At 38.2% G+C, this 23,036-nt stretch overlaps 4 protein-coding genes across 6 annotated transcripts; 1 reads left to right on the forward strand and 3 right to left on the reverse strand.

Moving 5' to 3' along the window:
• On the reverse strand, positions 1-6,026 carry LOC137139111 (cell division control protein 42 homolog). Of its 3 annotated transcripts, none has more exons than XM_067525887.1 (6): positions 5,884-6,026; positions 5,195-5,335; positions 5,028-5,100; positions 4,818-4,927; positions 2,145-2,342; positions 1-1,975 (listed from the first exon to the last, which is right to left on the reverse strand). In XM_067525887.1, exons 2-6 carry the CDS (start codon positions 5,297-5,299, stop codon positions 1,886-1,888), a joined length of 576 nt encoding a protein of 191 aa, XP_067381988.1. In that variant the 5' UTR covers positions 5,300-5,335; positions 5,884-6,026; the 3' UTR covers positions 1-1,885. The 3 variants fall into 3 exon arrangements, with proteins under 3 accessions (XP_067381988.1, XP_067381987.1, XP_067381989.1); XM_067525886.1 differs by having other exon boundaries at positions 1-1,306; positions 5,884-6,022; XM_067525888.1 differs by having other exon boundaries at positions 1-1,306; positions 5,195-5,306; positions 5,884-6,007.
• Positions 6,027-6,179: 153 nt separating this feature from the next.
• On the reverse strand, positions 6,180-8,708 carry LOC137139112 (CMRF35-like molecule 3). Its single transcript, XM_067525889.1, has 4 exons — positions 8,616-8,708; positions 8,169-8,522; positions 7,743-7,794; positions 6,180-7,618 (listed from the first exon to the last, which is right to left on the reverse strand). Exons 1-4 carry the CDS (start codon positions 8,650-8,652, stop codon positions 7,471-7,473), a joined length of 591 nt encoding a protein of 196 aa, XP_067381990.1. The 5' UTR covers positions 8,653-8,708; the 3' UTR covers positions 6,180-7,470.
• A 2,118-nt stretch (positions 8,709-10,826) lies between these two features.
• On the forward strand, positions 10,827-13,991 carry LOC137139106 (acidic mammalian chitinase-like). Its single transcript, XM_067525873.1, has 11 exons — positions 10,827-10,937; positions 11,115-11,144; positions 11,261-11,462; positions 11,583-11,639; positions 11,728-11,893; positions 12,054-12,178; positions 12,338-12,461; positions 12,575-12,760; positions 12,933-13,052; positions 13,270-13,411; positions 13,508-13,991. The coding sequence occupies exons 1-11, from the start codon at positions 10,913-10,915 to the stop codon at positions 13,798-13,800; spliced, it is 1,470 nt and encodes a 489-aa protein (XP_067381974.1). The 5' UTR covers positions 10,827-10,912; the 3' UTR covers positions 13,801-13,991.
• A 116-nt stretch (positions 13,992-14,107) lies between these two features.
• Positions 14,108-17,886, reverse strand: mfsd4ab (major facilitator superfamily domain containing 4Ab). Its single transcript, XM_067525866.1, has 10 exons — positions 16,863-17,886; positions 16,531-16,729; positions 16,053-16,295; positions 15,761-15,923; positions 15,489-15,604; positions 15,182-15,355; positions 14,922-15,069; positions 14,760-14,830; positions 14,518-14,638; positions 14,108-14,424 (listed from the first exon to the last, which is right to left on the reverse strand). Exons 1-10 carry the CDS (start codon positions 17,108-17,110, stop codon positions 14,327-14,329), a joined length of 1,581 nt encoding a protein of 526 aa, XP_067381967.1. The 5' UTR covers positions 17,111-17,886; the 3' UTR covers positions 14,108-14,326.
• Positions 17,887-23,036: the final 5,150 nt, after the last annotated feature.

The raw sequence follows: 23,036 nt of genomic DNA on the forward strand, positions 1-23,036 counted from the left end.
TTAATATATGAAGTTAAGTTTATTCATAATACTGTTTTTATTGTGATGCTTTCTCACAATCAAAATACATTACAACTTTGATGTCAAATTCAATAAAAATCATAATCCAAGAAACTAGTTGCCATTTCCCTGGTTACTTTGATTTCAGTGTCATCTCAGTTTTTCTAAATCTCATTATCAGTAATGCACACATCTGTCAATAAGTTATGAGTTATTCTCACTATATGTACAAGGAAAATGAAGTCCATTGTCTAAACACAATGAGAGACAGATGGAAATAGCAGTTCAGTCGTTCAAAAACCTTCACAGGATCTCAAACTATGTATAGCATTTTGTAAGAATGGCCACCTGTTATCTGACTTGGATATGTTGAACAAACAAAATAGCTTATTAGCTTGGGATTCTTAACTGAAATGCTTTGCCAAACCGTCACTTACAAATTCTGATCAAAAAAAAAAAAAAAAAAAAAAAAAAAAAAAAAGACCTGGAAACTGTTGAGCTTTAACTCCTTGTATGTAGTTAAACTGACAGAGACACTGTATTTCCCAGTTGTCTGTCAGTCCTTCTGTTTCGCCAGGTGTTATTAGGTTCTCTTTTGAAAAACTAGAATTATGAGCAAAGCTAAGAATTGTCATATTGCATTAAATATTTCTTAAATCCACAAAGAGACTATGTTGCCATTAAGTAACATGTAGTGTCTTCTACATAGCCCTCTAGTGATGGAAGAACTAAAGGTAGGTATGTGTCATGGTTGAACATATAAGGTATACATAAAATTAATGACTTGAAAAACAAAACACATGCGTGAAACACATTAGGAATGAGTATCTCACTAACACATTATTATCAGCTTGTCTGAGTTTTACAGAGCAGTCAATAACAGTCAGACCTGGTGAAATACCATTTACTGGCCACTTCTTTGGAATGAGTGGATGATCACCTAAAATGTTATTTAATAAAGTTGCCCACAGTCACTTGATATGTTTTAAGTATACAGAGTTCCCATCTAAGAATGTTTTAGTGGCACCAAACCACATCAAACTCAATTTGAAAACCAAGTTTAAAACACTGAATGTATCTATTTAGGTTAAATCGGTCACAGGGCAAATATTTTGTGCCATCTCAAATCATTTTGCATTTCGTGCTTTTGGAGCAAACCTCTTCAGTAGTGTTAACCTAGTTTTGGAAGGTGGTGGGGAGAAGGCTGCGATGAATCTTAGAGCAGAACACATTTACGTCTTTTCTTAGGTTCAGGAGGCTCCAGGGCAGCAAGAATTGCCTCATCAAACACATTCTTTAATCCTTTCTGTGGAAACAAATAAATATTTAACAAGGAGCTATGTTTCAAATATAAATGATCATCTTCATGGAGCTAAATGCAAAAGAAGGCTGAGTAGAAACTCAGGAGGGCAATGAAATGTTTCCTTTATTTAGAGAACATTGTTAATATCTCATGATCAAGGTCATTAAAGACCAAAGCCCATGGAAAATTTTGCTGCAGTAGAAAAAAAGTTACTGTCTAAGACAGGATGTAGATTAAATACTTTGTTGTCTACACCTGATGCTGAAGAGCATAATACTGACATTATGACAGAATGTTAATAAAAAAAAAAAAAAAAGAAAAGAAAAAAGAGTAATGTCTGGTTAAACAGACATGCAAGTAAGGTGCTGACAAGTCGAACTAAACATTGGCACTGATGTTAGGCAGCATGAAAAATTATGATTAGGCCAAGCTGGAAAAAACGTAACACATGAACAGATGGAAAGTTGACGGGCACAAAGTTGTAAAGTTTACATGAGCTTTGTGGGCATTTTAGTGACAGACATCTGTTTACAATGAATAAGCAGCAGAGAATCAAGAGGCAACGCAAGATGCAAGAAGACATCAGAACAAACAGCATTTTCTCTTTCTCTGAGTTTCAGGAGGCTCTAAAGCAGCTAGGATAGCCTCATCAAATACGTTCTTCAGTCCCCGCTACAGAAAGAGAAGAAGAAGGAAGAAAGACAGGCACACGGCTAAGAGTTAGATGAGTTTTTAACCAAATGTTGTTAGAGACAACAAAAAGCATTTTCATATAGTTAGTCGTCATTTAACCACATGGTTGCTGCATCAGCTTTGATTGTGTTTTAATAGAAATTCTTACCTGTGTTAAGGCTGAGCATTCAACGTATTTGACTGCCTTTAGGTCACGTGCCAGCTTTTCTGCTGTTTCAGGGGTAATTGGTTTCTGTTTGTTCTTGGCTAACTTTTCCACTGTCGAGGGATCATCGCGCAGATCGATCTGAGTGCCTACCAACAGGAACGGGGTCTTGGGACAGTGGTGAGTTATTTCAGGAACCCACTAGAGACAGAAACAAAACCAATGTTATTAATTCAATGCTAATGACAGAATTAAACTTTTGTACAATAAATAAATGAATAAATAAACAAAAAGACAAAATAACTCGTAGATAATCAAGGAGGTGATGTTAGTAGAAATGCTGTAAGGATGAATACAGTTTAACAGGTTTTGTTCACTGTATATTTATTTTGGTTATTTGTTATTTTCATGTATTTACAGATTGATAAAGAACTTAGACTAACTTTACAGTAAACCTATAAGGAGTTTAATTTTGCAGCTAGACTTCTTAAATTATGGGTCTTTCAGTAGATTATAGATTTTATATATTGCTATTTGTCAGGGGGTTCCTAATATTCCCCCGTCTCAGGACTACAACCCTCATTTGATTCAAATCTAATCTACTCTTAGTTCCTTGCTTTAATTTTGTGTCAGATATGTCATTATAAACAAACTATTTGAACTATCTACACATATAGTTATAAGAAAATGTTTGGGCACCCCTTCAACCCTTTTTATTGGAAAGTTGCGTACACAGCGTCTTTAGGATATAAAGTACATCTAGCAAATGTTACAGAATATAGTTATTTCTCATGTCGTAAACTGATCCAAAACTAAAACATATAAACATTATTATGGCATGTGCAAAACTTCAGGCACCCTAGAGTCAGTACTTACAAATACACCCTTTGGCAGATATCACAGTTTGTATTTGTTTATAGGCAACTGAAAGTCTCTCAGTTGTCCTATATGGGATTTCCAGCCATTCTTCCTTGCAAATGGCCTCTGGGCCTTACACAGATCTCATTTTAAGATTTTTTAAATTATGTTTACTACAGGGGACCATGAGGGCCTTCCGTAATTTTCAGCTTGTGGCTAATGAGGCAGATGGATTTTGAGGTATGATTAGGGTTATTATCCTGTTTGACAAGTCATCCGCTTTTCAACTTCAGCTTTTCACAGCGTGACATTTACTTCCAAAATTTGCTGGTATTTAGTTGAATACATTCTTCTGTACGAAATAGCAGTATTTTCTGTGTCACTGGTTGAGATACAACCCTGAATCCTGATAGATCAACCCCCACGTTTAACAGCTGGCAAGGCTGTCTGCTGCTCCTTTTTCCTCTAAAAACATACCTTTGCTCAGTGTAGTCAAAGATTTCTACATACATTTTAGGGTGAGGTTTTGTAGTAAACACTATTCTGTGAAGGTACTTTTTGTACAAGCATCGCTGTACAGTGGAGTACCATGTAACCATCACATCTGAAACATCTGTCTGGAGATTTCCTGAGGTCAAGTGGGGGTTTCTAGTTGCCTTTAAGAACAGTTTACAACCAAGTCGTCTCTGAATGCCACAAATAACCTAAACTGCCATCTCTTCCATCTTGCAGTGTGGAAACTGATAATGTATTGACATGAACTGCTGCATTAATATTTTTCATTTTTAGTCTTACGCAGTAGATTTTCCTTGGGCCTGAAAATTCAAACTATTTAAAAGGCTTTGGTTTAAAAGTGGGTTAGAGTTATAGCATAAAAACGGACTAAGAATTCATAAAGCAACATTATATTAACAGCGCTTTTATAGTGTGTGTGTGTATGATTGTCTCACAGCAGAGTGACAGCGCAGGGGGAGAGAAAGGGAAAAACAATCAAAAGAGGGGGGAACATGCATCTGATCCAAAACTGAAATTGCCTGAATTTCAAAAATCTGCAGGGGAAAGACTTATTTGAGGCACCTTAGGCGGGCGTCGTTTTAAAAATGAGGCAGCATCCCCCCACTTACTTTCATTAATTCTGTCACTCAGCAGCATAACCTGTCTGAAGCCATTTGCTAGGCAAATGTGCAGTTGGAGAAAGCTAGTTAGAAACCTTGTTATGCGTAAACATGGCAAAGAAATCTGCATTCTCCACCTAAAATTTAACTTGGGAAACCAGTTTTCTAAATCCCCCTGCTCTGATCTCTGAAACCAGCTTTTACTAGTTACATGACACTTAAAGAACGCATTCAATGACTTTGAACTTGCTTCTTTTATTTCTAGTCAGGGTAGTACATTTACATAAATACAATAAACCTACCTCTGATTTCCCTATATCAAACTATCTGTACTTTGAGGTTAAAAAATGCACACAGGTGACATCACTTGGAGGAACCTTCAGTTCAGATTATGTCATCTTGTTCACACTATGGAGTTTGAAATCATGGTCAACTTGTTTTTCCAGAGCTCCCCCAGATGACATCATCTAAACTCCTAATGATAAAAAAACTCCAAGTGATGTCTTGTGGAGGAGTTTTCCAGCGTAAATTAAAGCCATAGAAAGCATGTTGCAAAGTGGTGAATTCGCCCTTTCCAGAGACAGCTGACTGCAAACTGCTTACTTAAGACCACATAAAAGCAATCAATGAAACAAAGGGTACGGTAAAATGTTAAGTAGTGTACTGAAGGCAGAATAGTTTCAAGTAAAGATTTTTTACTTACCTTTTCTTTAACATTCTCAAATGAGGAGGGTGAAACAACTGAGAAACAGACTAAAAAGACGTCAGTCTGTGGGTAGCTTAGTGGTCGTAACCGGTCATAATCTTCCTGACCTATGGAGAAACCACATTACCAATGAATTTGTGATACACTAAAACTGTACTTCTTACTATTTAGACTGGAATAACTTCAAAGAGGGACAAATCATGTTACCTGCTGTATCAAATAGGCCAAGGGTGTAGGGTTCACCTCCAATCATTACAGTTACTGCATAGTTGTCAAACACCTGTGATTAAAAAATTTAATGTCAATAAGCATAATTTCTTGGACTGGTGACCTAAGTCTATGTATCTGCCTGTGGAAATACGAAATGTACTTACTGTTGGTACGTATTCAGAGGGAAATTTGTTGGTGGTGTATGAAATCAACAGGCAGGTTTTTCCAACCGCTCCATCACCCACCACCACACATTTGATAGTCTGCATCTCTGGGCTTTATGATTGAGCAGGTAAAAACGTTAGCTGGAGAGAGAGAGGTGATACTCACTGTTAACATCCCATAGCGTTATCAAATAGCTAAACATTAGTAGTGAAACAATCTTGGTTATTTAAAGGTTCAGCTCCGCGGCTTGGATGAAGCAATCACATGTAAAGTTAATGCTATGTTTTTATTTCTAACACAAACATTAATTCGTTTCCCTTATTGTCAAGTGTCACACCCCATCCCCAAAACTGACTGGCTCACGTTAGCTAATGTTAATGTTACTCAACTGCTAACGCCTTACAAATATCTTTCTAAAACTAGCATTGTGAAGAAAGCCGTGGCCATCACCGAATGGGACACGAACGAAACTGAAATTTTGTGTATCGGCTATCAAATTAAGCTAACGCCACGCTAACAAAGCTAGCTTGGTAAGCTAGCTAAGCCACCGGCCGGCTAACATTAGCTTATAAGCCATCGTTGTGCCTGAGTTCCGGTTACCAAGAAAAACATGGAACAAATGCTAGTACTTGTATTTGTCAACTAACTAAGAAAGAAAGAAATGGGATAAAACGTTTCAATCACGTACCGATGTCTCTCCGTGTCTCTAATAGTTGAAGTTAGCTTTCTGTCGCCGGGCGTTGACACCAGCGAGCACCAACTTGCTACAATCAAGTCAGAGAGAAGCTAAACGTCCAAGTCCGGAGTTGTACCACGACCATCAAGCCGGACAGAATAACATCGGACAGATCTTCCAGATTAAAAATTTAGCATGAATTGCAATAATTTAACGCCGAATATTATATAAGATACCTGCTAATATGGATATAAAAAGTGAAGGATACATCTCAATGTGTTAATTCTGAGTCTTTTGTCCACATATGGAGTTTATACGGGCTTTAGTTTACTCACATGCGTTTTCACTTGTTTCCATTCCACGCCTTTATTTTGAAACGGGACTTCCGCTCAGTATGAATCTGTCTGAGAAACGTTGTTGCGGCGGAACTGGTGACATCACCTCCTCATACCACGAACCCCCTCTAGATACAGAGCTTAGCCTCACACATTAGAGGCTTGTAGGCTTAGTACGTTATTGATAAGGTAAGAAAAAGGAACATAGCCTATATGAAATAAAAAAAAGGGAAATGGAGCAACATGCCCCATTTATTGAGCTGTGGCTGTGTCAATCTACACCATAAGTGACCAGTAAAAAGGGGATTTTGCAATTACACACTGCAGTGTTATATGATATATGTTTTTGCATACAGCTATTCATCACCTATGCAAATGTGTAAATAATGCTGCTGCTGCTTTGTTTTTAGGTTCCATGTGTTGTATGATATTTGGCTTATACATTTGAACAGAATGAGTCCTCATTAATGTTGAAATTTCTGTTTTCCCTGACATAACAAGTAACAACGTATGCTGAGGAAAAAAAGCCTTCACGTACTTTCTAATATAGGAGGGTGACAGAATGCAATTAAACAACCTATAATGCAATTCAGTACAGCACTGATACAGACTAAATGTTTCTGTAGCTCACTGATGTACATCAACTGAACATTTGATGACTCATGAAAATACGATTAAATGCAGGGTTATTGCACTAAATTCCACAGGTATGTCAATTAAACTGGTAATGTATGCTGTTCTGTGAGTGTTTTTGCATCTCTGAAAGCAAAGATGAGCAAACAAAATTGTCAAACATCTTGCAGCTACAATCAGCCGTGTAATGAAATCTACTTGACAAGGATCACAAATCATCACCGCCTCCCTTAGAGAAAACAATATGTAACATTTTCTGTGTAATATGAACATAATTTACCCTTGATTGTAACCAAAAGTCACCATAAATTTACATGAATCTGGAAACAAACCATCTCAGCTGTAGGTATCTCTTCTTCAACGAATTTAATAAAAACCAATAAAAACCAAGCCCCCCTTCTCCAGAGGTACTAAGCTGAGTGGATGGTCAAAAGTTAGGTCCAAAGTTGTCTTAGTCCGTGAAATTCAAATTAATTAGGTCTTAATCATTAAATGCCAAGAAAAAAAAAGGCTAAAAGCCATGTTTTACTTATTTTATTTACATTCGAATTCAGACCCTGTCACCAGTATCCTTTGGAGGAGTGATTTTGTGACCTCATTATAATCATGTGCATTAGTTAAACTTAGACTTTTATACATAGATGATTGAAATGTTATGGTGAAATCGTTGATGCTGTGATATTTTCTCTGCAGTTCTTTTTCTCCACACAGTGATACTAGTTGATGCCATACAACTCAACATTAAAAGAAATAATATCCATCGCAGAATCGCCCACCAGCTAGTGAAACCAAAGAAAGAATTGGGATCAGAAGCAGTTACTTGTGGCAGATAAGTGTCTATGTGCACATTTTTAAAAATTATATTTACTGTTTCTGTTAATGTTTAATCAGTCTGTATCTCACCTGGATTCATAATTTCCCAGTGATGAGTTGGTTGGTGTGATTTGTTTTAACACTGTGGGAGAAAAAAAATGACTGATAACTCATCAATCCTGCCTTCTAGAAATTATATTTATATCACAATTACATTTTATATTTCTTGTCATGATATGGGGCTAATAATCCAAAAGTTAGATTAAGAGTTCTACTTAACAGTGAATAACATGATCATTTAGTTTGCAACAGAAGTAATTTATTAAGAACACAACACTGACATGCTTCTCAGGCAATTAACGTGATATTTGTCACATTAATCTTAGCATAACTGTAGTAGTATTGTTAGAAGTTTTTCTGGCTTAGTATTAAATAAGTACTGGCAGAGCATTAATAACAAGAAGCAGCAGTAGCATCATATTACAGGTGAGCTGAGCTAACTCAGCTGGATCATACCTTTGAGGCTGACTCCAGTGTAGACGTTCCTTCCAGATTTGGCGATGACACACCAGTACATATCCTCATCACTTTTACTGAGCGAATTCATAGTCACAGTGAAGACTCCTGCCTCCTTATCATCAGCAATAGTGGTTGTGTTACTGGGCCGATTCTTGGGTGTTTTCACCACTATGACACACAGGTCATATACTGCTCCTTTGCACCAGTACTTTGTGTGCTGACTTAACTGAGGGTCGTACTGACAAGAGATTGTCACAGATCCTCCATAGGATCCAGTTACCATCTCTGGAGCTGACAGCTGGACTGAATATACTGTATCCTTCATGCAACAAAAAAGACTGAAAACCAGGACTGGAAAATACAAAAAGATTTTACATGATGTCAGTTAGTCATTCTTTCCAAGTTACTTTTCAATTACAGATCTATAGATCTCAAAAAAATTACCATTTGAGAGCACAGTAAATACCTCGGTGATCCTCATGATGGGAATGAATGTAACAGCACGAAGCAGGAACACAGCGCAACTAGACACTTCTTCTTTTTATTTTTGGTTTTTTTCCTGTTTGATGAAATTTGGCAATCACATGGGAAATAAGGGTGTCTTTTTTTATTTTTTTGAACAGGCTATAATATTTTGATATTCCTCAAAAATGTTGTATCTGTGTCTCTCACTCTTACTCCTCAGTGTGAACTACGAAAGAGTGAGACCTGCCATTTTCTTTAACAGCAGGTGGCACTAAAGACCAATCTGTCAATACTCTATATATACTCTATAAGGCAGTAGCCCCTTATCTGTGGAGTTTGCAAGCTCTCCCTTCAAATATGTATACATCAGGCTAACTATTAACTGTCCCTAGGTGTGGATGTGCACCCAAATGCTTGCCTATTTCCGTGTGTGAACCCTGTTATTGACAGGCTACCAGTAACACACTGTACCCCACCTTTAACCAACGCCAGCTGGGATCGGCCCCAATCTGCTTTGATCCACAAACATAAGTAGGTATTGCTTATGGCATATAAAAAATCTATAAAAGGGTCTTTTAATTTGATTGATTAAACATATTTTGATTAAAACAGCCAAATTGAAACTAGCCATTTGTGTAGATATACATGTACTGTACATGCAAATGCAGTGAAAGCAGTAATAAAAACAAGTCGATAACATAATGTGTGTGTAATCTGGGTTGACATTGTTTGCCTTTAGACTGACATTTTTACATTTGATTACACTGAACCTAAGTAAACTTGAAATATGTTAACTTCACTCAAATTTATACATAGTTTTCAGAGCTTTGGAGGAAACTTGATTGATGCCATGAGAAATGAAGTCAACCCACAGAAGTAAAAAACAGAACTTCGGTGATGACACATGCAGTGATGGTGAAGAAGCAGAACAAATGTTGCAAAAGCTGGAGGCATAAACTAACTTTCTTAAACCTTAGTTTACGTATAACTATGGATGTTGCATAAGATAGTTTGATCTAACTGTAACATTCTAAATGTCATCTGCTGCTATGAATAGTACAGAATAGCTTCTACCGCTTAATATAAGACCCATTTTAGGTTTGTGAATATTTAAAGTACTGTTAAATGAAGTCACAGTGTTAGCATTCTTTTTCTTTTATTTCAAGAGATGTTATATGAAAGCACATATATAATTTGTGACATGATCAGATTAACATTGGATTTGTACCTTGGGGCCGGCAAATGAACTGTCGTGAGAGATGAACTGACCTTCTTACAAACTTTCAGATTTACGTGAATAATTGGTGAACGGAATCATCCCACAGTTACTTTGACTTTTTTTTTTTTACTTTTGAGACACATCGTGATAAGTAGATTGAGCTGTTTTGAAAAAAAAAAACAAATGTCATAACCTCTGTTGCTACGTTTTGGCTGAGCCAAGGTTTTCCACTGACAGCAGCATATCTTTCTTGAAATATTACATAAACTGTTAAAGATAAGAAAGGCTGCTTTATAATGGAAGCTAAACGATTAGATAAGCTCTCTATGTATCCAGAAAATGCTTTTGATTTTAATTCAAAATACATGGCCCACTTAATACATGACCTATCACAATCAACTTTTCAGTTGTCAAACATATTTATCATCATATATGTGCAGTCTAAATATTGTTTGAAAGGCAATTTTGCCCATTGACATATTTATATATCTTATGTCACTGCTCAATAAAACAATACATTTACTGATGAATTGACATATAGATTTCATGCACTTTATTCAAATCACAAACATACAGTAGATCTACGTATTTGTCTGTCCTCTTGTTGTGCTTGTTATGTGTTTCTATACATAGAAATTGCAATTATTGAATAACATTTAAGCCCTTAAACTCTGTTCTTATGTTATATGAGCTCTTAAATAAGTTTCGTAACAATTTTATGGGGTTTTGCGTAATCGGGACAATGTGCAAACAATTTGGGATGAATTAGTTTCAATGTTTCTTTTGGGTTTTGCTGCAGAACTTCCAATTCTATTTGCCCTGGATAAATGAGTCCTTCACACAAGGAGAAAGTTTGCCTGTGGAGAATATGCCTCAAATCATGATAAGTAATCACATATTACTCCTTAAGCAGGCACATTTGATAATGTTCTCTGAAACAATCTTTTACAAATAAACACCTTTTTTGGCAGACGTCCCATTTCTGTTGGGTTTGACCAAATTGGATGTGTATAAAAGCATGTGTGCCTGTTAGCAGACGTCCTTGTACGAGGCAATCATGGGCAAAGTACTGTTTGTGACAGGTAAGTCGATGCTCCTGTAGGTTTAAATCTGTCTCTGTTATGCACAGTAGATGCTCCTGTTTATTGGTATATCCACGATTTAGATGATATTGCCTCATTTTTAGAGTCCAATGTTGAGAGTTTTTCTAATAACATTTCTCCTGTTCAAAGATAACTATGTGTCTTCTAACTTTATAGCTCTGGCCCTGCTGCTGCATGCGCAGCTTGGTAAGCAATACATAAACACAAAAAAGATACAGTTTGCATGTTGATTTCATTTTATGGTCACAAGTAGCTTTGCATCCATATCCATAAATAATTACTTTTGTTCTTGTATATCATAGGCTCATCCTTCATACTGTCATGCTACTTTACAAACTGGGCACAGTACAGACCACCTCCCACCATCTACATGCCTAATGACATTGACCCATGCCTGTGTACCCATCTTCTGTATGCCTTTGCCACCATTAAGAACAACCAGCTGGCCACCTATGAGTGGAATGATGTGGAGCTTTACAGTCAATTCAATGGCCTGAAGAACAAGTGAGTCACTATAATTATTTTATTGTTTCTGTTGTTAGAAGAAAAAAAGAAGAAACAATCTCTATAGAGGACAGTCAGGAAAATCTTTAGATGTAACTCCAGTGTCTGAATTCTTGGCAGGAATGGCAACCTGAAGACTCTTTTGTCTGTTGGAGGATGGAACTTTGGCTCTACGGGGTGAGATAGTCCACAGATATTTGCTGCTGAGGCCCAGTGGAGAATAGTGGAGAATTTATACTTTAACCATTTTCTGTTTCCACGTTAGTTTCTCACAAATGGTCTCCAGTCCTGCCAACCGTCAGACCTTCATCAACTCAGTCATTTCATTCCTGAGACAGTATGAGTTTGATGGACTAGACATTGACTGGGAGTATCCAGCCAACAGAGGAGGCTCTCCTGATGATAAGCAGTACTACTCTGTTTTTCTGGAGGTGTGTTCAGCTTCTAGCAGAACTTTTTTTTCCTTATAAGTTTAAAATTATTTCTTGTTTGATACTAATTAACAAGTGTGACTGATCAAACATGTCTCAGTTTTTCGAGACTGTGTGAAGAAAAGACAGTAAATGTTTTACATTTGTTGACATTCAACAGGAAATGAGAGCCGCCTTTGAGAATGAGGCCAAGCAGAGCAACAAGGCTCGTCTTCTGATGTCTGCTGCTGTGTCGGCTGGAAAGGGCACCATTGATTCTGCTTATCAGATTCCCCAACTTGGCCAGTAAGTATTTGAAACAATATTTGTGGTGCGTTGAGTCTATTCATGGCTACATAATGGACCACAGCTGAATGGAACGACTCGAAATGTCACCCTTTTCCATAAAACGATTGATCTAGAGCTCACGCAGTAACCTCTTCCCTTCTTGTTTGCCACATCCAGGGCTCTGGATATGATCAATGTTATGACCTACGATTTCCATGGCTCCTGGGACCCCATGACTGGTGAGTGTAGCCCTCTGTTTGGAGGCCCTCAGGACCAGGGTACCTTCACCTACTTCAATGTGGTGAGTGACATCCTCAGTATAAGAAATGTGTTTGTCCATAATGGGCTTGTGGATAGGTGACACCTGCAGTTCCACAGCCTCACAGAATTTCTATTCAATTTTCTTTATACCAGGACTATGCCATGAACTACTGGAAGAGCCAGGGAGCCCCAGCTGAGAAGCTGATTGTTGGCTTCCCCACATATGGAAACACATTCACTCTTACCAACCCTGCTGACCATGGTCTTGGAGCACCGATCTCTGGTGCTGGAACTCCAGGAAAGTACACACAAGAGGCTGGAGAACTTGCTTACTTTGAGGTATGCTTTCTCCTTCATGTAGGTAAAGTCATTTGAAAGTTGATGGTGAATACGTTTGACTTAATATTTGTCCCTATGCTTAATAACATTGTTGGCTGTTTATAAAAGTTTACCAACTCTAGATAAAGACGTTCTTAGGTTGTCATTTAAGTGTTGCCTTGTGAAATTACAGATCTGTGGCTTTTTGAAAGATGGAGCAACTGAGGTTTGGAACCAGGTACAAGATGTGCCATATGCTTACAAGGGAAACCAGTGGGTGGGCTATGACAACATCAGAAGCTTCCAGATCAAGGTAACAGACATGAACCAAAAATCTGTTTTACCATTAGACAGTGCAATCTGTTTAGCTGCAGTGAAATTCCTGGGAGCTAAGATGTTTTTCACTTTCAATAATCTGTCACAACGGCTATTAATTACTATAAAAAAAGATGCATTTACTACCATATTTAATTGATTGTTGTGGTTTTTGACCTCCCTTGTCAAACATACCCCGTTTTCACTATCTTTAGGCTAATTGGCTGACAAACAGTAACTTTGGAGGTGCCATGGTGTGGACCATTGATATGGATGACTACCTGGGCACTTTCTGTAACCAGGGAAAATACCCACTGATTAACGTTCTCAAAAAAGGCCTTAATTTGGACCAAGCACGTAAGATCTTTACAAGACACACGGCTGATAATCAATGTAAAATCTATGTAGTATTTAGATTAAAGAATCAAATAATCCATGTATAATGTTTTTCAGCCTGTGCCCCTCCTGCCACTCCCCTTCCTCCAATTGCTGGGATGAGTACAACAAGCAGCAGTGCCTCTGGAGGAAGCTCCAGCGGAGGCTCCAGTGGAGGCAGTTCCTCTGGTGGGGGTTCAGGCACCAGCGGCATGAACAGCGGATTCTGCACCGGGAAGGCCAATGGCATGTACCCCAACCCGACAAACAAGAACCAGTTCTACAACTGCAGCGGGGGAAAAACCTACTTTGAGAGTTGTGCTGCTGGTCTGGTGTTTGACAGCTCCTGTTCTTGTTGCAACTGGAGCTAAAGCTGAAGTTACAGATTGACTGATTAACTGTTCAAAGGCTGGTTGACTGTGTTTTACATTTGTTCTAACTCAGAAGCTCACAGAAGCTGTCTTTTACTTCTCAAGACAAGGATGTTAATGTAAAACCCAAGGTTGTTGTCTTGAATAGTTAATTCTGAAAGCTACAAAAATAAAGAAATGAATTGACGGTTTGACTGTGTCCATGTCTGTACATCAATCAAAACTACACTATGTTTACTGTATTTATACAACTGTTTATTACACATACAGTATTCAGCATGTGTTTGTTCAATTTACATATGCAAAAACACATAAGAAATCCCACCAAAATTACAATAACCATGGAAAAACAAAATTATCTACAATAAACTACTATATATATAGTGGCAAACCACTAATGTTGCATTTTGGTGCAATATAAAACTGTATTTTGTAAATAAATGTATATCAGAAAACTGTATGTTGATGACAGATTCTCGTAGTGGTTCTCCAAAGGTAGTCAGTAAAAATATAGCTGCTGCCCTCCTCAGCTTCCCTCCTCCTCCTCTGTTTTCTTTTCTGTATTAGCAGATCCATTCAGCTCTGTTGCTGGTTCCTCCACCATGGCGGATTTTCTGGATTCTCCTGTTGGGATTCAGGGGGAGTTGGGGGTCATGAGTATTAAATGAAGGAAAACATCTATAGCAGCCGTGTTTGAGAATGCTGGGTTCTATGTACCTGTGAGGTAATTTCTGTGCATTCGTTGGATCAACAGGAGACCAATAAAGAGGATAAAACCCATGCAGGCAATTGTCACTCCACACAGCAGGAAACTGTAGCTGCCTTCAGTCTGGATAATCTGGGTGAGACAGCAACAATGAACACTGAATCTGAATCTCTGCGGAGCTTGTTTCAAGTCGATTTTACTTCCTCTGCACACTCTCTAATTGTATAACAAAGAGGATACTTATCAGACTTACTGAGCCAACCAGAACCTGCATTACCATCTCTCCCATTCCTGCACTTGTCACCAGGACTGTAGTTGCACATCCTGCAAAAAGAAATGGATCGTTTATTTCCTTTTCTTCCTTTGATTGGCTTTAATATGGCATTGTTATTGTGTTATAAAAACTTTATTATACCCCGGTATTCAAGGACATCTTCAGTATAGGCAAGCATACAGGGGAAGATGCTGCTGAGGAACAGCCCACACAAACAAGTCCCAACAAACAAAATAATGCTGCTAGTGTAGAAAATGAGCAGCATCGAGACTGTAACAATTGCACCTGCCTGTAAAAGGAGAGAAAGCAGTGCTGCAAATCACCAAATGTTTGAGCTTTAGGTTTCTTTGTGTTTTTTCATCTCTAATGTGATGGCACGCTAAACTTTTTACTGGGTTTACCATATTAAACAGCAGTAGTCCTACAGGCTGGAAATGGTAAGAGAGAGGTATGGACAACAGACGTCCAGCAGTGATGGCTGCCCAAAAGATACTGGCCAGGTAACCTGCTGTCTTATGAGGCAATGACATAGGTGGTGTCACAGCATATGTGTACACAAAGCCAGCATATGTACCCTGAAACAGAAAGGTAGCTTTTTCATTTGGTTCTGCTTTGTGTTTTAAAGCTAAGCAGATTGGTATGCACTCATAAAATGTTATGTGGAATAAACTATGTGAGATTTACGTAATTCTTTTTATCTGCACTCACCACAATACCATCCGTCATAAAGAGCACCATCCCACCGAGGACATGAATTATAAAGAAGGATACAGGAAGATCATGCAGGTTATCATTTTGACAGCAGCTAAAGATATCCCCATGACCTGCAACAGAGTACGTAGTCACAAATGACAGATTGTAGTATGCAAAATGTCATTTATTTATTTTTTTCATCTAAAAAGACACAAATGGAACAAAAGCATGGATTATTCATTTTAAAATATGAGCCTGTGTAAAAATCACTTCCTTCACATTTTTACCTCCAGCTTCATGCTTCCTCTGCTCCATGACTGGGCCCTTGGCCCCCTGCTGGCTTTCCATTGCTAGTTCATCTTTGTCCAGAAGACGAGGAGTGCTGCTGGGGCAGAAAGGGATTAGATGCTCACGGTACATCAGGAACAGGACTGCAATGGGAACAGGCAGCTGAAAGTACAAAAATACCATTCCGCTTTTAAAGTTTTGTCATTTCAACCACTAAATGAAAACACAGGATTTAGGCTGTATAAAAAAAATTAACTTCTCTTATCATTCTGCATCTGCTCAGTGTCTTACATTAATAACCGCCATGATCCAGAAAGCATAGTGCACTATGGACTCATCCTCCTCGCCCCCATGGGGCAGGTGGCTTTGAGTTATGTTGTGCTCTGCTATCAGACTGTTTCTCAGCATGTTCCTGAAATGATGCACGATCTCAGTCCCATTCCCTGTGTGATTCCCACAGCCTGTCTCTGAGAGAAAGGGATCTGCAATCAGTGGGCTCACCAGGGCTCCAAACCCGATGAAGAAATGAAGAGCCTGCAAAATGTAGACAAAGATAAAGGCTGGAGACATGACTTTGTGTAGTTTTTCAAAATATATTATAGCATTAGTATTAAAAACCTATTGAGGATTCTCCGTACAAAATCCTACTTAATGCAGTATGCACTGCCTTATGTACTTGACAGAAAAGTTTACATTTTCTTTCTTATGGCTGTAGCAGCTATCAGGTCTTTCTACAGATACCAGACCTGTATTACATAACTTTTTTTACCTGTAAAAAAACGGCCGAATCCTTCTGATAGATGGTCACCAGCTGAATGTTGGCAATGGTGTCAATAATTCCCATTGCCAAACCAGACACAGCCATGCTAATGGCCAGCAGGAGAACATTATTGCACAGAGGAATGATGGCAAATATCACTGAGATGGTGAGGGCAGACATAAACAAGGCAGATAGAGCACTGCACAATCTTTAAGAAAAAAACAAAACAAATATAGTTATAATGGCCGGCAATCACTTTCAAAATGTCCGATTTTGCACACCAAACAACTGCACAGTTGAACAGAGTAATAACATTCTAGTTGTGAGGTCATCATACTTACGTTCGCTTGAAAACACCACCAACAGAACTGCCAATCAACAAGCAGAACTGCTGGGCAAAGAATACCCAGGTAATCTGACTAAGAGTAGACTGTGTTTGACATTGCAAGTCCAAAACTGTAGGTCCAAGAAAAGCGATGCAGAGTCCAAAGCTGAAGAAAACACTCCAGTAGGTCAGCGTGTGATGGGCATTCTTCTTGAACAGAGTTACAATGCGCTCATCCACAAACATCTTGTGCACAGTGAACATCTGTTTTACCTGAGTAAAACTGATGACTTTCCACGGTTACCAATCTCACAATGTCACAGCAATCCTGGGAGGTCTTGTGGATGCTTGTTGTAGTCTAATGAGTTTTTTGATCTCTTTTAAAGCATTTAGATCCCTCCTCTTGACATTGCTTAACTGAAAAAGGACGTCCTGCTGAGTTAATGGATGAAGTGAGGCATCTTCCCAAAGTAATATGCCTATTTGGATTGTGTCAATGATTAACAATGAAAAATCTGTGCTGAAATGCAAAATTGCTACTAGCAATTGTGCATGTATAAACGTCTTGGTAAGCAAGGTTAATTCATTTATTTTTACTAAGTAAAATTTAGAGGCCACATGTCAACAGCACTAGGAACCAGGTTGCAAAAAACTACAAAAAAATTATGGAACAATGTTTAATGGACCGCTGAGACCAAGATTAACCTCCACTGAAGTGATGGAAAAGCCAAAATGTGGAGGAAGACAGGATGTGCTTATGAACCAAACCATACAGGCTAATAAGTGGTGGAGGTAGTGTCATGTCTTGGGCTGCATGGCTGCTTCTGGAACAGACTAAAAAAAACGATATTTACTGATGATATAAATCATGGTGGTAGTAGCACAACAAATTTAGAGGCATATAGAAACATCATGCTTGCAAAAATATAGAGAAATGCATAAAACATAATTGGTTGGAGATTCATCATCATGCAGCAAGACAGTGATCCAAAACACACAGGCAAATCACCAATAGACATCATCAGAGGGAAAAAGAGGGAAAAAGGTTTTAGACTGGCAAATTCAATAATCAGAAAGCAGCAGTCCAAAAAAATTTAAATAAACCAAACAAAGAAATAGATACTGTTGATGTCAGAGTAATATAGTATTTATGAAAGTTCAAATATTATATTTTGTCCAACTTGAAACATTTCGAATGGCCAGCATGTGAGGAGGTTTCAATCAAATTAAAGCCAATTACTTAAAAAAAAAATGAACGGTATTACTTGATCCTCAATGGCATAAATAAAAGAAATTCATATAATTGATTGCACATGAGTAACCGTGTACTGGTGGCTGTGGCCAAATATTGGTATCCAGCAAATTCAACTAATACTGACTTAAATACTGACTTATTAGTGTAATTATAGTTGTACTTAACTTGCATATTGTGAAAGAGTCTGGCAGAGTAAAAAAAAAGTAAAAAGTAAAAAGTAAAGTAAGTAAAAAGTACACATACAGTACAGTTGTATATATTGAATTACTTTATACTCAATGGATTATCTAGAATTATTAGAAGCTGGCTAGAAGCTGGTCTTTAACACAAAAATAGGACACATATTGATTATATAATAATCTTGCTCCTTTGCTGTACATCTCTGTCCCAACTTTAAAATAAACTATATTTGCAACTGTTTCACAAAATACCACATTTTTCTGCCAAAGTATCTTCCTACTAGTCATGATATGCCAGAACATTACAGCTTAAACAGATCAAACTGATTTCAAAAAATGTAAGTTATGTACTGAGAAACTGAGAGCTGAGTGTTTATACAAAAGACACTCATTAACATTCACTTCCTTTTGTGGAGATACAGCCCCACAGGATGCCTTGTTCAAGTAATTGTCAACTACCATAATCTTACAGGTTTGTAGAAGGGTGTTAAAAATCAACAGAAACTTCTGGTTACAAAAGTAGGACATCCGCTTTAAAAATAGTATTTACAGGTAAAATAAATGTGACTAAGTGTACAACTACTCCACATAGTTTGGTTTAATATCATTTCAGACATGGCCACTGTTTTATTCAATACAATAAAGCAGCTTTGCAACTCTACAAACTAAACTCTACTTAGAATTATAATTTTTGTCTGTTTGTATTTTTAATCAGAAAAGCTGCCTTTTTAAAGTCCTTAAAATCCAAAGTTTTCTTAAATACTAAAATGTAAAAAATAAAATGTAAAATATGTATATGTGAAAAGAATGCCAATTACAAAGTGCTGGAAACAGGATGTCTCTGACTTTACTTATGAATTTTCGTTCTGCATTGCATTCTGGACCTGGCAAATTCTGAAGCGCATTGCTCTGCACACAGAAGGGGAATAGAAAACAGACTAAGAAACAAAGTTTTGAGCAGAAGGGGACTTCATGTTATATACATTTTCTAAACTGTTTCAACACTAGATGGTGTAACAGTGCTGTAGTCCACAGTTCAAGGTAAACGTAATCCGGTTTTTCTCTATTTTTTTTCTCTTGAAAGTGTGTAATTTTGTAGTAGAATCCATTTTTTACAAAGGAACGTTGAGAGAGAATGACAAAAGAAACACATGATAAACTATTAACTGCAATACAAATTGATGGATATTTCACAAACATGCTAATTGTGTCTCTCAGAAGCAATCACAGAAAAGTGTCTTTTCTCGAACACATGGTTTTCCGCCTGGCTTCCCTCCACACATACGCACACAAAATAAAAAAACAAAACAAAAAGGCACAACAGGGTTTAAAGTGGACAAAAACACTCTCGCTTTGCTCCTCTTTGTCTCATCTCCATAGGCTGACATTTAGCCAACTCTCAATCAGAGGCCTGAGACAGTGCCAGGACAGTGTGACAGGAATCATAATCTGATTGTTCTATTTTTTCCCTCACCGCTTTTTCCCCAGTGCTGCTATACTCTGTTTCTTTAGGATCCTGTGAGCTTGCCGAGAAAAACAAATGTTGCCACAAAAAGAGTAAAAGACATGCGATTTTAATACCGTCAAAAGCCAGATTTATTAGGTAATAAGTCTATGTGTATATTTAATCATACCTGAGTGATAGAAAATATCATGTAATAAACATGTGTCTTTTAGAAGGAGGAAGCCTCAAAATGTTTGTGCATTATGACATCAACTCAGGAAGGCATACATGATTGAGTGCATTAACATAAGTAAGGGGATTAGCTTAGTAGACATGACACAGGCTCCTTTTCAAGTGAAAAGAAATGTATCTGTCACTTATCAACATTTCTCCAGTCAGTCCCCGTAGCCCTGGATGGAAATGTCCTGCAGTGCACCCCCTGCACATCTCCTCAGGCCCAAAATAGAGTCAGGGACATGTGGTATGCAAACAGACATGTGTGCAAGGCAAAGCAGTGCTATCCTTTGCCCTGCTGGTCAAGTAGTTGAGACACAAATCGCTTGTGAAGCACTTGTTAGTACAGAACTTGTTAAAAATTTTATAATTAAGTCTAATTATTTGAAGGAACTTTGGGTTTCAAATAAAAAAAAGTCATAGGATAAATCTTATGATATGATGTATGAATCTTAAAGAAACGCTCTTCTATTATTGTAACATGTCCATAATTGGTTTCCTTTGAGGTTTGCAGTGTATGAACATTGTACTGCAAAGCCTTTCCCTCAACCAGGCCAGGCTTTATATACACGGATACATGTTTAAGTTGAGTGGAGCACTGATGCTTATCCAAAGACTTCATCCAGGATGTCCCTGCCAGGCGAGGCAGCCAATCACATCTGGAACCTTCTGAATAGAATAACTTTTGTAAGCCTATCCCTTTGTAATGCAGATGAAATGAGCACTGCTGTATCTGTTGATCCCTGTTGTATTGACTAATCATCCTACGCTGATGCTCGATGCCTGGCCTCCCATGTCAGTGCTTTGTCTTTTATCATTATGACTTGTGACCTCATTTCCACATTCACTAAACTATATTAAAACATTTGGTACAGCAGCATTTTACACCAAATTATACTCAGATTAGCTTCATTAAGAAGTTGGTTATCAGATATATTCTTGATTATTAATTATGTCAGAAAATAATATAAAGCTAGAATTTCTGCTCCATGGTTGTACAACAAGTCAAGTCACCAACAAGTCAATTTGCATTTTATGTGCATGTCTGTTCAAACTCATATCCTAATCAGTTCATTAATGAATCCAAATGGATGTTTGTGCCAGATGAATAAAAAAGGAAAAAAAAAAAAGAAAAAAGAGAAGAAACAAATATTGTGTTGAGGAGAATGACAATGAGACGATGGGAGAATACAATGACCTTGACCTCTGACAACCAAAATCAAATCAGTTCATCCTCCGATTGGAAGTTTGTGCTAGTTTTTAAGAAATTCCCTCAAAGAATTCCGGTGATATAACATTCATGCAGTATAGACAAAATATAGTGAATGTGGGCATGGCTGTTGCTGAAGCAGAGGCAACATCATTGCTGACATGCACATATTGCTTACTCTGAACAACAGTAAAATGAAATACAAAATCATTTCCTTTTTGTCAGTTGACTAGTTTTTCGTAGCTCTAGCTTGTAGTGAATCGCCCTTACATCACTTTGTAAAAACACAAATCAGAACAACTTCAGTGTCCTATTCATTTGCCAGTTCATTCTCTGCTGATGTTTTGCAGTGGAGAAAGAGGAAATGATCCTCTGTATTCTCAAATCCTCCCGGAGATGATTCATTTGTTGTTGGAAACCTTGAGGAATAGAAAGCTGCTCCACTACAGAGTGGTGTCTGCTGCATTTTGCAGCACAACCTTTGCAATTGATACTGTATGACCCACTGTCGGAGTCAACTGTATTTCAAACAATTACATTTGTATGATTTTTAATGGAGGTCTTTCCTTGTGATTGTGCTGTAATTCTAGCAATCATTGTAATTAAATGGGAACAGTTGAATGAAGGGTAAAATTAAAAGTAGCATAACAAAGAATTAGTTTTATAGTGAGTGTGTAGTGTACTTTTTTCCTGAAATGGCTGTAACAGTGTGCTGTAGACTACAAAAGGCTTACACTGAGCCAACATGGGGCTAGAAATCAAGCATTGTGCTCATTTTCATGGATGAAATGCTTTGTCAGTCTATCAGCACAGATAATTTGAATGCTCTGATAGAGTGCGTGACCTCAGTCGATCTAATGAAAGGCAAGCGATAAATTGAAGACGCCACAAGAATAACAGATTTCTGCATTGAGGATTGAACCAACTTTGCTCCTCTGAAGATTTTTCTGTCAGAGCCAGAGGGGAAAGCAACTCATGCGTGCAGCCGTCTAGTAGTATATGTTTGTACACACATCCGGACACAGAGAACACAACAGTGATTTATTCTCTTCTATCACAGAATGTCTCTTGCTTTTCCCTTCTCCTCCTCCTCCTTGTCCTCCTCTCCCCCACCTCTCCTGACACAGTTGTAGAGAGCAGAGCAATGATGCGTGTCTTAGTGAAACCTGGTGAATAGTAATGAACCAAGCCTGTGTGTCTATTTGAGGGAAAGCAAGAGGAAGACAGAGAGAGGGTATGGGTGTGTGTGTGTGGGGAAGATTGAGGGAGGGAGGGGGGGGGGGGGGTAGACTGAGTGAAAACAGGGCTTCTCTTGCGGCACTGATGCAGCACAAGCAGTAGTGAGAGGCTCACTGGTGACTGATAAGAGATGCAGTTGCATTAATTCTTTGTCCCCTTTACATGATCACCTTAGCACACAGCTCATTTGCCACTGTGACCAGACCAGTGTGACGTCACTCATTAAAACCTTCAAGAAACTGTGTCTTTTCTCTGGGTGTTTCTTCTGCTTCATTATACAGTACTTCATTCTTGCTTTCTAACCCCCACCAACACCACCACCACCACCCACTCACCCAGACAGGGGGAGGAGGGTATATTAGCAGAGGAAACGGATGGAAGGGTGAGAAAACTGTGAGTGAATGTGGCTCAGAGAGGGGCAACAGCACCTGCTGTCTTCATCCCAGATTCACCAGGCAAAACAGCATTCTTCCACTGTGGACTGTTAGCAGGACAAAGAAGGGAGAAGACAGGCTAAAAACACAGACAAACAGACTCTAAAAATAGCAGGATTTGCGGATCAGTGCTGTCTTGAAGTCCCCGCTCATGTGGTGGTTCATGTGGACCTGGGGTTGCTGTTTCAAACCTTA

Source organism: Channa argus, chromosome 13 (assembly GCF_033026475.1).
Source record: "Channa argus isolate prfri chromosome 13, Channa argus male v1.0, whole genome shotgun sequence".
Classification (NCBI taxonomy): domain Eukaryota; kingdom Metazoa; phylum Chordata; class Actinopteri; order Anabantiformes; family Channidae; genus Channa; species Channa argus.

Excerpts from the sequence above, each read along its gene's own strand:
- LOC137139106 (XM_067525873.1), top strand. The coding sequence starts at position 10,913 with ATGGGCAAAGTACTGTTTGTGACAG. Across the intron at positions 12,761-12,932 it reads GAGAACTTGCTTACTTTGAG|ATCTGTGGCTTTTTGAAAGA; the intron begins GTATGCTTTCTC and ends GTGAAATTACAG. Across the intron at positions 13,053-13,269 it reads TCAGAAGCTTCCAGATCAAG|GCTAATTGGCTGACAAACAG; the intron begins GTAACAGACATG and ends CACTATCTTTAG.
- mfsd4ab (XM_067525866.1), bottom strand. The coding sequence starts at position 17,110 with ATGTTCACTGTGCACAAGATGTTTGTGGATGAGCGCATTGTAACTCTG. Across the intron at positions 15,605-15,760 it reads GAGGAAGCATGAAGCTGGAG|GTCATGGGGATATCTTTAGC; the intron begins GTAAAAATGTGA and ends ACTCTGTTGCAG. Across the intron at positions 14,425-14,517 it reads GCACAGAAATTACCTCACAG|GAGAATCCAGAAAATCCGCC; the intron begins GTACATAGAACC and ends GAATCCCAACAG.
- LOC137139112 (XM_067525889.1), bottom strand. The coding sequence starts at position 8,652 with ATGAGGATCACCGAGGTATTTACTGTGCTCTCAAATG. Across the intron at positions 8,523-8,615 it reads ATTTACTGTGCTCTCAAATG|TCCTGGTTTTCAGTCTTTTT; the intron begins GTAATTTTTTTG and ends TGTATTTTCCAG. Across the intron at positions 7,619-7,742 it reads CTGGGAAATTATGAATCCAG|CTGGTGGGCGATTCTGCGAT; the intron begins GTGAGATACAGA and ends TGGTTTCACTAG.
- LOC137139111 (XM_067525887.1), bottom strand. The coding sequence starts at position 5,299 with ATGCAGACTATCAAATGTGTGGTGGTGGGTGATGGAGCGGTTGGAAAA. Across the intron at positions 2,343-4,817 it reads TTGAGAATGTTAAAGAAAAG|TGGGTTCCTGAAATAACTCA; the intron begins GTAAGTAAAAAA and ends TTCTGTCTCTAG. Across the intron at positions 1,976-2,144 it reads AATGCTCAGCCTTAACACAG|CGGGGACTGAAGAACGTATT; the intron begins GTAAGAATTTCT and ends CTCTTTCTGTAG.